At 42.1% G+C, this 15,707-nt stretch overlaps 1 protein-coding gene across 3 annotated transcripts; it reads right to left on the bottom strand.

Moving 5' to 3' along the window:
- Nucleotides 1–513: 513 nt before the first annotated feature.
- DNAJC12 (DnaJ heat shock protein family (Hsp40) member C12) lies at nucleotides 514–15,667 on the bottom strand. Of its 3 annotated transcripts, XM_087766916.1 has the most exons (7): nucleotides 11,240–15,667; nucleotides 10,242–10,343; nucleotides 7,564–7,642; nucleotides 7,191–7,253; nucleotides 5,070–5,209; nucleotides 3,631–3,832; nucleotides 514–1,666 (listed from the first exon to the last, which is right to left on the bottom strand). In XM_087766916.1, the coding sequence occupies exons 4-7, from the start codon at nucleotides 7,228–7,230 to the stop codon at nucleotides 1,572–1,574; spliced, it is 477 nt and encodes a 158-aa protein (XP_087623042.1). In that variant the 5' UTR covers nucleotides 7,231–7,253; nucleotides 7,564–7,642; nucleotides 10,242–10,343; nucleotides 11,240–15,667; the 3' UTR covers nucleotides 514–1,571. The 3 variants fall into 3 exon arrangements, with proteins under 3 accessions (XP_087623042.1, XP_009464255.1, XP_087623043.1); XM_009465980.2 differs by lacking the exons at nucleotides 7,191–7,253; nucleotides 10,242–10,343 and having other exon boundaries at nucleotides 11,240–11,701; nucleotides 15,405–15,667; XM_087766917.1 differs by lacking the exon at nucleotides 10,242–10,343 and having other exon boundaries at nucleotides 15,405–15,667.
- Between the last annotated feature and the right edge of the window lie 40 nt (nucleotides 15,668–15,707).

Here is a 15,707-nt window from a genome sequence, read left to right as displayed (position 1 = left end):
GGATGATGTGCTGTAAAAATAGCTATTGGTACTGATGCCATCAAATCTAGGATCAAGGCAGCTGCATCAGCAGAACACCAGTACTTTGAGCTTTTATAAACTGGTACAAGCACAACCAGCACTAACGCTGGTATCAACCCCTCTAAAGAAAACTGGCACCAGAATAAAGATACTAATGAGGTTACTAAGACAGACGTATTATCGGGGTTCTGTGGGCAGGCATCTGTGTTACAGTTTGCACCAAACAGGAGAAGCGCAGTAGGTCAGTCAGCACCCCTGCAGGGCAGGGCCAAAGGTGTCACTCCAGGCAGAGACAGGGATGGTAATACTGGAGCCACGTTGGGAGAAGACTGTAGTTTGCAGATTAGACTTTGCGTGGAGATGCCCAAGATTCGTAACTGCACTCCCTTAAGCTTTTACCCACTGAGGGGACAAAACCCAAGAAATTCAAAAGGGATCTCTGTGGTGGGTAGAGGATTTCAATTAAAAAAAAAAGAAAACAACCCCTTTCTGTATGCATGCAGTTTTATTTGTTGCTGATGGAATTACTTGCCTGCACAAAACCACAATGTCAATACCTGACATATTAGCCAGGTTTACAAAGAAGAAAGCAAATACAAAATAAACAAACACAATGCAGAATTTGAAAAGCTGCCCAAAATATCAAAAACCTTTCACGTAAGATTTTGTACAGGTCAATGCTGACTGGCCTGATTCCTCACCGTACAAAACCCCGGTTAAGACCCCGTCTACCAGGCCAGAGCAGGGAGGGAAATTACTATTAAGCCCCACGACAACGCTGGCACACACGCAAGGGCTATCAGTTGTCCCCCAATAAAGCTTAAGAAGAAAGTTGCTAGCTGGAGAAGTGAAGTTCTGGAACTGCCTTCCAAAATAAACAGCTGGTGCAAAAAGTCTACTTGTTAAGACAGAAAGCAAGTGATTTTTAAGAGTGCTTGATCTATCACAGTGACCTTCTTGGATAATAAGAAGGTTCTTATTTTACCTATATCGTAAGATCACAATTCTCCAACAAGTTAAGTTTGTAATAGTATTGTGCACGCGTGCATTATAAATCGCTACAGTCAGTACAATGCAATGGAGAAGCGAACCAGAGTACATAGTTTAGAAATAAGCACAGCTTTGTTTAAAGTTCGTTGTCATACAGCTTTTGGAAGATCATCACTGATGATACGCTGGAGTCTGACGTTGACTTTTGGTTCTACCGAGAGTACATTCTTTACAACATCACAGTATTGAGAAAAATATTATTCACTACCTAATATTCAAGAATACAAGAAACAATATATAAGATGTTAGATAACTTCACAATACTCACTTTATGTTAATACTGAAAAGGGCTTTGCTTATTAAAGTTTGCTTATTAAACAAAAAGACCTCCATCTGTAATGCTCATAGCACATGCGTTAACAAATCAGTATTAAGACATTTATTCAAACAACCTTCACATCACAATGAATGAATACAAAATACAAATAACTTATAACTGCTGACCACAAAAATACTGAATTGTTGAACAGATGATCTCACGCTCTTGCGTCTTTTGCATTTCAGATCTCATAGTTCCTGAATTTCCTCAGAAGCTCTGATGGAGCATCCCCTGACCAGCGAAAACGCAAGTGCCAGTAATTTCCCTCTGAAAATCCTGAGGGGAAAAAAAAAAAAAAAAAAGAGAAAGGCAAGTAAATTATTATAAACATGTATAAAGCTACGTTCTCTGAAATAATACTTTATAATCTTCCCCCCAAAAAAGTAAGTAAAAAATTGGTCACTTCCAGTGCTCTTGATTAGCAGGGACAACCTCTCTATTCTTGGCACCGTTTGAACAAGAACTCAAGCAAACACCAAACTCCAAGATACACATCAGCTTGGGAAGGGTCCGAAGGAGAACAGCAAGAACAATGGCAGTCCAGAAAAGAGGACTTACAAAGAAAAACTGAACAAATTGCATTTGCTTCATCGAAAGAAGAAGAGAGAAAGGGTGACTTGATAAATCTCCAAGTACGTGAAAGGCAGCAGGGCGGAGGGAAGGCACAGATGGCCCTTTCCACATACTAGGGAGTAAAGGAGTTTTTCAGACCCTGCGCCAAGGTTTTATGATCTATGGGCTGTTAATACTAAAATGTGATCTTCCTATATCGGGCAGCTGAAATCTATTACCAGACTCAGTGTTAAAACCTCTTATTCAGGCTGAAATAGCTACTGAAGCGCGTACAGGCCCTGTCAAATAAGTATATTCTAATATTAACATTTATTAATATAAATATATGCCCACTGGATAAATGAAGTAGGCATTTGACAGGTTTGAGATTTTTGCCATTCAAATCTATGGAAATTAAATTACAACTTAAAAAACTTATGAGAAAGAAAATGCCTGCAAAGAAAGCTCACCATTAGACCTTAGACTAGATATAAGGAAGAAATTTTTTTATGATGAGGGTGGTGAAACACCGGCACAGGTTGCCCAGAGAGGTGGTAGATGCCCCATCCCTGGAAACATTCCAGGCCAGGCTGGACGGGGCTCCGAGCAACCTGATCCAGTTGGAGATGTCCCTGCTCATTGCAGGGGGGTTGGACTAGATGATCTTTAAACGTCCCTTCCAACCCAAACCATTCCATGATTCTATGCTAACAAGGAACAAAATGTTTTCTTTCCTGTGAAATTTTACTGTTTTACAAAGGAAACGGTGATGATTTAATTACAAAACAATAGCAAATAGGATAATTTTATAGAGAATAATTTTTAAATACAAACTTTTCAGTTATGCCTCGCGTACATTTGTTTGTAGAGTTTTCTTATCTATTTTCTGCGTTCCACAGATGTTTGGGATTAAATCAGGTTTTGCTACCCTCACAGTTCAACTTAATTTCCTGTTTGATCAAGCTGGGAAGAAATGACAGGACTTTGTTTAGTAATAGTTCTCTGATAACACAAGCCTAAGATTATGAAACTCCTGAAGGATCAAGCAAACAGAGGGTGGCCGTTGTGGTAAGTAAACTTTGATTCAGGCACGCTAACCTAAACAACGGACGGGAAATACTGACCGGCCAGATGACAGCTTTTGAAACACGCATTTATTCTGGTGCACGCACTGTGTTTTAAAAAACCTGTTCAAATCCAAAAGAAGCCTTCAAGTCCCAATTTTTAGCCCTCATTAACTCATCAGATGCAAACTGTGCATAAGTACTGATTGCTGGATAAACAAAAAAATATATATATAATACCTTAATATTTTCTTTAACATTTTTTAAAGTTATTAAAAAAAAATAACTGAAAATATTTGCTTTTTAAAAATTTTGATATAGCAGCAAAACCAAACTTTCCATCTTGGTTTTAGAAGAATTTTATTTTCCTTCTCCAGTTTCTGGTTTTACTAGCAAACAAGCGAGCAGACACGGGGTAGCGAGGAAGAAAGGTCTGAAAGCTTCAAAATTAAATAAAATAACAAGCAACATAAAACCCAAAACAAAACCCCAACCCAAAACCACATAAAAAAAAGCTACCAGTTAAACGTATTATTCAGGAGAAGAATTTCTCATGACTAAAAGCCTCTGTTTCAGGCCAATCCCTGGATACTGCAATTTTCTGTAGCTGCTGGTTTCACTTACTTGGGGAGCCTGGATTCTTTGAAGACTCTGGTTTCACATCAGGAATTGCAACATCTTCTCGCTCCCTGTTCCCATCTGACAATCCGTCTGCGTTGTTTGCGGTCTGTTGGGTCCAAATCTCATTCGTTAGGTTGTTGCTCTTATTCAAGTCAGGAGCTTCCAGCATTTGGTCCTTCTTACTTTGGACAGCCCAGTGCATTGACTAAAGAAATGCAAAAATAACAAAAAAAGAACTAATTCCTATGCCTGAAAAGATTTTTAATGAACTTTTCTTTCTTATATCGTTGTAATAAATGGTTAAACAAAGCACATATTAGAGAGAAGCCTGCAGGTCAATAGGAGAGGGGAAAGCATGGTTACATATCGCAAATAGCATTTGAGAGGATCGTTTACGTCAGGTGAGGATGAAAACCAAAATGTACTAATGCATCAAATAATTCTAAGGGTCTTTTGTCCAGTTTCTTCTGTCATGACTTCAGACACTTTCTTAAAGAGGGCTTGAGTGACTTTGAAAATGTCCATTTTCAAAGTTGTCTTGGACTCCAAGGCGCCCTCTGAAAACGAGACAATTTGGAAAGCTTTACTATTAAAGTCTGTGGGATGACTTCTGTTCGGAACTGAACTAAGCTGGATGGGATACTGCCAGCAAACATTTAAGCTCAGGTGTAATGCTTTAGTTGAAGAGGCTCTCAGACTTCTCTCATACGCAGAATGGAGGTGGGCAGAACTGGCAAGGGAAACGTTTATACACCCGCCTTAAAATCTGACCATGTCGACTTGTAACTATCATTCACCCTAATAAGGCAGAAAAAAAATAAATCCAACATTATGGAATAAGGATCTACTAGGAACACGCTATCAGATTATCTCACTAGCAAAATTAGGAGGGAAAAACCTTCAGAACCTCTGTGTCCGTCACAAATCACCCACTAGCATAGCAGGGCCCCTCCAAAGACCTGTGTGAAGCGCAGGGTTCCAAGGAACCTACCTTCTAGATTTTTCAATCACCTCTTTATTTAATCGGATAGCATGAAAACCTATCTGATAAGCAATATACCACAAGGCGAATATGTTATACAAAGGTCCTAGCTTTGAAAATAAAGAAAGGGTTCCCACAGATGCAAAGCGTGCTGAAGCATTTGAAAACAGCCTTTAAGTTACTTAAACTTCACAGAATACACATAAAAACAGCAACTTGATAAATTCACTCTAAACCTACTAGCCTAAAACCCTGCTGTGAATGGGCTTCTATAGCCTTCCAATTTTTCCTGAACTGCCTTAATTTCTTCAGCGCAGGAATCCTTCCGCACTATTCCCATCCCCAAAACCCACCACGGCGGCAGCAGCGTTGAACTCATCCCCTTGCTCACTGCCACCTTGCCTCTGGACCGGCCCTCCTTCCCCCTCCTCCTGAAGGCCCAAACTTCGACACCACCAACCGTTTTCACCGAATTGCTCAGGGCCTCCCACTGCGGGAACGGAATGGTAATTTTGCTTCGCCGCCAGTAATCGTAACGCGCTCGACTCTCTTCGTTCGTAAGAATCTCCTTAGCTTGCTGCAGCTTCTGGAAACTCTCCACTAGAACACAAACCAAAAAGATATTAAAGCCAGTATTTGTTTTCAAAGAAATTAGTTCAGATGTGAAAGGGGAGCTGCCAACAACAGCTTAGAGCAAACAGAGCAGAGCAGACAGGAGGAGAGCTGAGGGACGAAGGTATGTGGCTGTTCTGCTTCCAGCTTTGCAAAGTGTTAGCCGGCTTTAGGATCACAGCACCTTTGGCCGACAACTGAAATCCTTTCCAAACGAGGACTAAAATGCTCATTTGTCTACCGGCTTCAAAATCCCCTAAATTTAAGTTCGGAGAAACTGACGGAGTACAGCAGGCAAAAGGCACAAGTTGCCCCCTGGAGACAACCTTACCAAGGCAGCAAGAACGCTTAGAAGGAAGGGGCGCCCACCGCAGCAAGGAAGCCAGAGCAAAGCACGACACCAAGAAACCATGAGCGGGGGGGGGGGGGGGAGAGGGAATTACAAGCAAAAATTGACAAGCAAGAAGAGGAATCTAAAATATAGTTCAAATTAAGTAACTTGTGCATTTTATTAGGTATGTTTTCTACATATGCTAAAACGTTATCTTGAATACCAGACTGCATGAATGAGAGCTCCTATTTTTCCCTACAGGGTAATTTTTCATTAAATGGTTACTAAGGATTCAGCTGCATGTTACTATTTGTAGAAGGGTTATAAAGATTTCGATTTTATCTATGAGTCACCTATGTTGCAGTGATCTATTATTACTATTATTCATTTATTCCAGTTTACAAATTAGAGTTCTTTTGAAATACACTAAGCCCAAACACTAATCAAAATTGCTACCTATAAATCAAACAACAGACAACAGGCTGAGGGGGCTGTTATTAGGTATCCTTTTCCTAGTGTTACTACTTTTCAACAAATAAAAGGTCTACTTTAATTACTCTTTATTAAGCTTTAAGTTGATGAAATAAAAAAATATAAAGAAAACTTTCACCAGTAGTGTAAAAGGGTATTTAAAGGAAATACAGCATGTTGAGGTAAATGGAGCACAAAATATTTCTTCTTGACAAACAAAGCTGCTCCAACATTTGGCGCTCGGCCTCCCTTTTTGAGTTACTTGGGTTCAGTTAACTGGGGGGGACGGGACGGGACTGGGGAGTGGTGCAGACAGGACAGGACCATGCACTGGAATCGTCTCGTTTCCCTGCTGGAACAGCCAGAATTTTCTGCAGAGTTGATTCCATTGGTTTCATTGGTACTTGTGCTATCATTTGGAATAAATTAAATATTCGGGTTATTGTTAACAGGTGGCAGATTGTCTCTCAAACACCAAATCTCAGGGGGCTCCTTGTCAGGGAATCTCAAAGTGAAAAATCCCACCTATTTCACCTTTCAACACCCCCGCCTTGTCAGCTCTCTGATTCTGGGCCAGGATGGCACCAGTAAGGACAGCCAAGCCCTGCTGAGAGCCCTGCTGGAGGCACTGGCGCGCGAGCCTCATTTAACATCTGCCATACTCCCAGCTCTGCGATCTCAGGGCAGGGTGTGGATGAGGTCCAACTCACACAAGTAGGCAGGCTACGGTGTTCGGTTTATGCTGATGTTGTTCAGGTTATAGTTAAACCGACAGGAAGAATCCAAAGGAACAGTTTTGTGCATTCATCAAAATGAGAAGCATGCTTAAGTATTCTGCAACAAATTTTTGGTGGGGACCATAATTACGATCAGAACAACCTTTACTATAAGAATATAAACTATTCAGACACGGGTGAGCACCGATTAGAGCTATCTGGTGGTTATGAATGGGTAAGATTGTCTCCAAATAACTCAGGTGCTGCTTAGCCGTCACAGGTAGGATGAACCGCACGCTTTCCTGAACACAGATGTTAGCTGCTGTTCTGCAAACAGATGACTGCTCACGTGGTGCTGCCTTCTCTTTAGTTCCAGTCACTAAATTACATTAGAAGAAACTAAAGTACATTTAACGTGTTCCTGATGGGCTTCTTCGTGGAAGGAAATTACCTAGTTGACGCAAGTATGGCACTCGAACGCCACTGAGCATGGAAGCACGCCAACTTCACAGGCCTAGAAAGGGATACGCTCCATAAATGATTTCTGGATTAAAAGATGTTCTACTATAGAAATAAAAAAACAAAAGTCATAGGGAAAAAAAAAAAATCCAAAAATTGTCTTCCTGCTCTGTCACCTAGGAGTGTGCAAGGGCTAGAAAAGAATATTAAAGCTTGCTATTTAAAGACAATACGCTCAACACACATGACAAAATATATTGGGGAAAAGAATATTTAATAAAGTTTTAAGGCCGAATTTAATATCTTAGTAGTCACGTTCATGTAAGAAAAAAATAAATTGGTTTTAAACAGGGAGGAATACATACCTGCTTTGGGGTTTCCAGGATGCTTGTCAGGATGACATTCAAGGGCTTTAACCTTAAATTCTGCAAGGATTTGTTCAACCTAAACAGAATGTCGAGACTTAAAGTGAGTAAATACGTACACACAGAAAAGATGTTAAAATTTTCCTTTTGAAAGGGGTTGGGAGGAACAAAAAAAAAGAACGCTGAAAGATTTTTTCCTGTTCATTTGTACAAGCTTTAGTCCAAGCAAAATAGGTAACGACAACCATCTGTCGGTGACACTGCTTATTTAATTTCATTTTCCATGCATTCATCTTTATTCTTGTTTTTGTGAAGCTCAGTGACCCAATATGGCAAGCTGGCTTTAAGAAAAAAGCGTAAAGATCACATGTGCGAAACCCTTTCCGCACATTTGACCAAACAGGCAAAATGCATCACTTCAGTTGCTCTTCACTTTGTTTAATCAACTCTAACTTTTTTAAAAGTCTCGCTGCAGGAAGCGAAGACCTTTTCTATTGCTGGAGATCAGTTTGTGGGACTGGGTGGCTTTCTCCATCTCCTCTTCATAGGACCAGTAGCACATGACTGTTCCATCTTGGATATCCCAAAGCTAGATAGCTAGCAGTTCACATTCTTCCTGTCAGGTTAACTTTCTGTGCAAAAAGGTTGGCTTGGAATAGAATAAATTTGTATTCCGTATTAGAATATTAGCATGTATTAGTTTATCAGTTAATTACAAGTTCCCACACAGCTTGTAGTACCATAAAGTATTACAACCACCGGAAAAACACAGGCATATTAACAGTTGAAAAAATACAGGAAACCACCGGAGTGGGCATCAGCTTAGGTTTTCAAATTTTCAGATTTTTCACAGTATCTTGCTTCTTTGGGCCCTTCACAACAGGAAGGACATGGAGGTGCTGGAGCGTGTCCAGAGGAGGGCAACGAAGCTGGTGAAGGGTCTAGAGCACAAGTCTTACGAGGAGCGGCTGAGGGAGCTGGGGTGGTTTCAGCCTGGAAAAGAGGAGGCTGAGGGGAGACCTTATCGCTCTCTACAACTACCTGAAAGGAGGTTGTAGCGAGGTGGGGGTCGGGCTCTTCTCCCAAGTAACAAGCGATAGGACGAGAGGAAACGGCCTCAAGCTGCGCCAGGGGAAGTTTAGGTTGGATATTAGGAAAAACTTCTTCACCAAAAGGGTGGTCAGGCACTGGACCAGGCTGCCCAGGGAAGTGGTTGAGTCCCCATCCCTGGAGGTATTTAAAAGAAGGGTAGACGTGGTGCTATGGGACATGGTTTAGTGGTGGACTTGGCAGTGCTAGGTTAACGGTTGGACTCGATGATCTTAAGGGTCTTTTCCAACCTTAACGATTCTATTTTTCTATGGTTATTACAATTCAGAAGCCAAAACTTCTTTATATCATTCCAGTACAGCTTAAGCTTTCACAACAATTTGCCCTAAGGTATCAATTAGCTACTATTCTGTCCCATGCTAGAAGGGCTGTTTATATAAATTCCTCATCCTTCAAACCCTGATACTCCTATCCAATTTAAATTATTTATTTCAAAATTAAGGGTCATAACACTTTTTCTTCAGAATAAAATTACAGTTTACTCAACTAGCTGGCCAGATTTTGTCGTCGTATGCTTGGAAAAATGTGGTCTACAGTGGTATCTTAAGAATTCTACACTTTTTGCTCTTCTCAGTAACTCCTTCCAGAGGGACAGATACAAGGTGGTACATTTCCAGTCAGTAAGACACTTAAAAATATATACATTGTACAGAGAACTTGTTGAAACTGGTTACTATATAGCTAGCTACCATCTCTAAAACATAGTTATATAAAGGGGAACTTTAAAGTTAAAGTACGTACAGTAGGAGAGGGGTAGCATGGAAGTCCTTAGTTTAAAAAAAATTCAGTAGAAGGAAAAGTTTATAGGATGTTTATATAAAATATATGAAGCATATAAACTACTCAGTGAGATGTTTTACCAAGAAAGGTATCCAACACCCACTATATATGAATAACACTGTTCTTGGAAGAAGGATGTAGATTAAATCTCCCCTCTTCCTCGCAAGTCTGAAGATGAACTAGGTGTCCATGAGCTCAATTCTACAAGAAGCCGAGAATGAACGTGGGTATTTACTTGAATACAGGGGAAATCTGTAGAAATTGAGACTATTTGGGCTTAAATTTAACCAGGTCAGATCAAGACCAGAATATTCAGCAGCTTAGATGAAAGTGCTGCTGCTGGGAACGTGCTGTAGATGCCTGAAGAAGCCTGTGCTGCTACCGACACGCGACTGCGTACAGCAAGTAACGCCATTGCAAAACACCCCTAACGCTTCAACTTTCCGTTAAATGTTACAAGTAGCGTGCGCCATCCCGAGGGAGGGTACTCGGTCCGCTTGTGATCTCAGTTCCCGCTCCCATGTCAAAAATAATCTAAGAACGTCTACTGCTTCTCACAACAAATAATACTTGACAGATTATTTTTCAGGACCCATATGCGTTTATTCCATCTTTTCAATTTCATTTTTAAGCAATTTGAAAAATCATTCTCCTATGTACTTGAACTATTGGGTAATTTCTAAGCCCTCAAGTAGCGCGGGGTAGGAAATGAGAAACAGCATCTGCGAAACAAGCCTACATAGAAACTTTAACACCGCCCTCTGCTGGGATGACGGTTTGGGAGTTACCTCATGAAAAGCTTTAAATCGCCCTCTGGAACAGATCGAAGATGCTTACTCGTATGCTTTCAGTGACAGAAAAGACAGAGGTACTTTCCCAGCATTTGAGCACTAGGACAGATGAGAGCATCTGGTTAAATTTACTGAGCAAAATACAGCTTTTGGCCACACTGAATACATCCTTCTTTACAGCGGAGTAACCAAAACTCCTTTTCCAAAACTGAAACACAATTCCAGTTCATGTAACAACTAGGTTAAAAAATCTTAGCATACCATTAACTCAGACTATCCAAAAAATGTTATACGGGCGCCTTTAGGAAAAAGAACACTTGTTTTAGCTACAAGTCATTCAACAGCTGCTTAGCTAGATCTCATTATAAAGTATGCATCTGCTACCAAATCAAATCAGTAAAACTAGTATTTGAATGTCATTAAAATTAGCATTCAAAAATCATTAATATGATGAATGCAAAAGAGAGATTATTTTTGGTTTTCCTTCCAACCAATGAATACAGGTTTTACAATTTTTAAAACCTGTATAAAACCCGAGAAACTCAATAGCATTATCAGTGACCTCCAGCTCTGAACATTCATTGTGTTAGTTGCATATAAATAGCTTTTCTCATCTTTTAAAACCAAAAATATATTCCAAAATATTATTTGGATGCTGTCAAATGTATGCAGTTGGCTCCTGATTCATAACCATATCGCATGCTGAACTAAACTCATAAATAAACCGCTATTTCAGCTGCATCTATAATACAGTCCTGTTCTAGATGACACTTGTAATACAAGCCTTATTCTAGGATCTTAAGATCGGTATACAGATCAGAAAATTGAGCTTTACGAAGGGAGATACTGAAAGATAAAAGCGGCGAGAAAGAAGGTTCACGACGCATTTCAAGTAGTCCTGCCCGTAGAGATAAACAACTTCAGCTCCCCCCCGCAGCCAGACGGGCACAGTCGGACTGTTATTCACCTGGAGGGGAGGCGGGGAAGGCTCTTACCGTAGACAGCTCATCGCATCCTAACAAGTTGTAGTAATCTTCCAAGTCATCCGCTCTGCAGTTCAGAATTGCATCCATCTGGACTAGCCCAGCGGGCTTTTTCAAGCCGAGGCACAGAAGGTGCAAAATACGGTATCGATACGAAGCTCGCACAGGGAGTTAAAAGTAGCCCAGGGAAACAGGCGATTTCCACTCCGGGCGACAGCTCTCTCCAGCGCTTTTTAATACCGGCAGCCGACGCACGTGAATTTTCTTGAATTCTCTGCTGCCATTGGTCCCTGCAGGATGCCAATCCGCTTGCACAAACCTGCCGACCGACGGCAACGCTCCCTGGGATTTGTAGTTGCCAAAATCACTTCAACATTAAACCCTGGGGCTCGTCCAGGCTGAAGAGAGCTCTGGGTACTAACCAAAATCCAGCTGCATTTGAGATTTAGGTCACGCCATCACGTGTACAGCCACCTGAAATCAGGCACGTGCTTAAAGGCTTTCCTGCACCCGAGCCTGCATATACCAAAATCTACTTTCTGCTTAATTTTTAACTGCAACTTTTGCCAGTCTTTGACAAAGGGCTTATATGGGTAATGACGGGAAAGAGTAAGGATTACTTCCAAAGTAACGATTACAGGGCCGCAAACTTTTGAGAATGAAGTACCGACCTTGCCAAAGCCCCTCAGAGTTCTGTCAGTCGCTGCAACAGAAAGGGGTGAGTCTTGACTCTTTGAAGGCTGCCTAGGGTACGTACACACATACCACGCCTCAAAACCAAACGGCTCTTGCACCCCAGTTGCACGTCTGACAAAATTAAGACTATGAAAAGACAACCTGAGATACTTACTGACTACTATCAAATTAAATAGAGACTCTTTCTCATGCTAAATTACTTCTAAATTGCGTCTGGAAGGTCTGTGTGCAAAGCACGTTCCTTGTAAAACTCATTTTACATCGAAGTCAAATACTTTTAATTTTGAACCGTGATTAACGATCAAGGCCTCCGTCCAACAAAGGCTACAGACGTGTTTAACCGTAGTGTCTCCTATGATCTACTGATGTAAAAAGATTACTTCCTAGGTGTAATACTAACGGCTTGCTGAAGTCGTTCCTCTGGAGCCTACGGAGCTCTATTTTTACTTTTCCCATCCCTGCGAGAGCTTTGTAATCCAAGATGTTTCACGTCATTAAACATGGCTGACTCTTTAAACTAACATTTACAAATAGATGCCTCGAACAGTTATACCATTTTAGATGCAGTGACCTAGTAGGAGAGTCTATGCAGAACAGACAGGGTGCGACCAAGGCCAGAAGAGGTGTCTCTTCATCAGTGAAGGACCCCGTGGCCATTCCCAACTGTTTGTAAAATACTGAAGATATCATTCCTGCATTTACAAGTGCTTTACGTTATTACCTATATTATTAATCTTCTGAAATTATCTACATATAATATTAGTCTTCCACTGCCTTCTCTTCAAGGTCGTATTGTCTGAAACTTCCTATTTTTACTGTATGTTCAGGTAACCTATTAAGATTACAAAATACATAGAGTACGTGAAAAGAAGCAATAATATTAAATAGCAAAGCACAAGCCCCAGTGAAACCATTTAAATCTGTTGGAAAACACTACTACCATATTTCTCTGAGTAAATAAAACAATAGATACACTTTTTCATCAAAGCGGAAGAATTAGCAGTTACAAATCTCTCCCTCTCCCCCATTCATAACTTAATAATAAACCAGAACAGTATAGGAAAGAAAAGAAAGCCTTTTAGCAAGAGATCATGTAAATATTTAAATAGATTGTACTTTGGGGGAGGATAAAAAACAAACAGCCATCCCTCTTCCCACCAGCACCCCGGACGTGCCGTTCTTGTCCAAGTATTTCTTGCATATTTGCGTAAGGTGAGAGGGAAAGCTCTTTAACCCTTTTTCCCCTCCAGCCTTCAGCGGCTGTTTCTGTGCTGCAAGGTGAACTGCAGGGCCGAGGGCCGGATTCGGGCGACAAAACCCCGAGATTTGCAAGCTGCTTCTTCCCAGGGAATTTGCTGGCTGAAGCCTTCGTCCCATCTACGCTCCTGTCTGTTCAGACCAAATAAACACGGGCTTTGACGCAAACGGCAGCAACGACTCGCACCGCTGAGGCTTCCAGCGCTTGGGGCACAACGGGTCCCACAGCACAGCCTGAAGGTTTGCGCGCGGAGGACACGAAATACCGATACTGAAAAAGAACTCAGTCTTTTACTGCTCCTACTGACTTCAGCGGGACAACTGACAGAGCAAAGCATCATCAAAAAAAAAAAAAGGAGAGCGAGAGAACCCGTACGTAACACGCAGACAAAAACACAAAGGTTGCCTTCAGGACATGAACTTTATTTGAAAGAGACTCACGGCGCAGGAGATGGCGCAGCTTACGTGTCTGCACGTGTTGGTTAGCGTTGCTCAGAATGTACCAACAGTACCGAAAGTGAGGAAATCTCGTATTTGTTCTCTGTACCCAACCACGAACAAAACGTTTCTATGGGTTCCTAACACATTATCAACAGTTTTGCTTGTTTAGAGCCAAGAGTGAAACTAAATTCTGGTTCAGTGTAACAGGAGGTTTACCATCAACTTGTAAAAGTCATAAATGGCCCTTCAAATAAAACAGCAAGATCTGGACATCTCTCTTTGAATTTATTCCCATAAAATACACCAAATCTTCCAGTACCAGTTCTTCTCAACTGACTTTAGCTGTTTTGCTTCCTGAGGGCAGAGTATGCATTTGCAACAAGTTTGAGGCACAATATAACCCAGAATCTGAGTTTTGCATTTCATGCTCCATCCTTGTCCCCACACACGCTCCAAGTTGCAGAAACAGAAGAGGACCTAAGCACTACCGAACCGACCTCCCGATTTAACTCAGAACCTACCTAGGTAACTACTGCGACACCATCACTAGCATGGATACATGCTTGCAATATCGGAGTCAGCTTTCGGATCCTTGAATCATTTCCTCACCGACACCTTCGCAGAAAGCTTTAGATCGTACATCTGTATCACTTAACACATTTTCTTCCTTAGAAAGCAGTCTTCACGCAAATAAGCCCCAAAACAACAATATTAAAGTCACACCTCTCCTTTACACGCTGACAAAAGCATCTTGCACGTGCTTTTTAAGAAATCTGAATCTTGCCTCAGCTTCAATAAGGGAAAAGAACGCTTGCATACAAATTTGCAAGGAATAATAAAAACATTCTGATTCACATCTGGTTACTTCACAGCTTGTTGTTAAGAAACAGGTAGTGCGAGAAATGGCACGTACATCTTTTTGGGGGTTGTTAAATACCCAAAAGAACCAGGGAAAAAAAATCCCCCCCAATACATTTACTACCTATAAAGTCAGTTATCTATAAAATAATCCCTTTTGAAGCCAAAACCCACGTATCAACAATTTTAACCCAAAGTTTTTTAAAAGCTGTTGTTATCAAGGCCTGCGAGGGAGAAATTCTACCTGTCTAATCTTGGTCTCGCCACTCAGGGATTCAGTTGTATTAAATTCACTAAAACCATTCTGCAAATAGTTTGTGATGTTAAGCAGTAACCTACAACACAACAACGTTTACACTTCTATCCATGAAGTTTAGATCGAGATTCTATATTGGTAGAAGTCCCGGGAAAAGGGGCCGAGTTGTATCCAGACAAGGGCTCCAGGCAGAAAGAGACGCTGCATCTAAGGAAGCCCAGGCGCGGTACCTCCATATTCACTGTACGGTGATGGTCCACCATGCAGCACCGAGGCCAGCCGCTAACGATTGTCTCTACACTTCACATAACAGAGGAGATCACTGGAGAAGCGCAGGTCGCCCCAGCTACGAGCTGCGCACATCCCACCAGGGAACGCCGATGTGAAGAAGAACGAATGCGCGAATGCCTTTAGAGCAAAGACCAACTCTTGCCATTTACCACCAGGTCTCTCGGACGCTACGCTGGCTCCATCGCTAAAACAGCCGTTGCTCTGACGGGTGCTGACCCCCCCCCCCCCCCCCAAAACCTGCCGTAGCTGAGGAGCTCAAGTACCACGGCGTCCCTACCAAAAGCTCAACCTGCAGGTGCAAAACCTCTCCCAGGCAGCCGGCGGGCACGCCAACGTCCCCAGCGGGAGCTGTAACCCCGTCAATGCGTCTCTTCTTACCCTCAGCTCTGCTCTGGGTTTCCAGAACACGAAGGGCCGCTACCGACCCGTCGGTAACGCTACCCGACGGGCAGAGGAGCTCACGGGGAGGCTCGCACGCCGCCTCCCCGGCGGGTCTCACCTCGCCAGGTGCCGCAGAGCTACCTGGCAGCCCAACAAAGCGCGCCCGCAACGCGAAGCCTGTGCCAGCGAAGGCCGCTTGTCCCTCGGGAAGACGCGTTCTCGATCTGATATTCGGAACGCCATCACGGGGAGCCCGAGGGCTTCCCACGCGGCTTGTGACGAGAGGAGCACCGAGACCCG

The sequence above is a fragment of the Nipponia nippon genome, unplaced genomic scaffold (assembly GCF_047370975.1).
Source record: "Nipponia nippon isolate SJK-2023a ecotype South Korea unplaced genomic scaffold, ASM4737097v1 scaffold_3, whole genome shotgun sequence".
NCBI classification, from domain to species: Eukaryota; Metazoa; Chordata; class Aves; order Pelecaniformes; family Threskiornithidae; genus Nipponia; species Nipponia nippon.
Note: the sequence above shows the minus strand (reverse complement) of the source record. Positions and strands in the feature narration are given on the sequence as shown.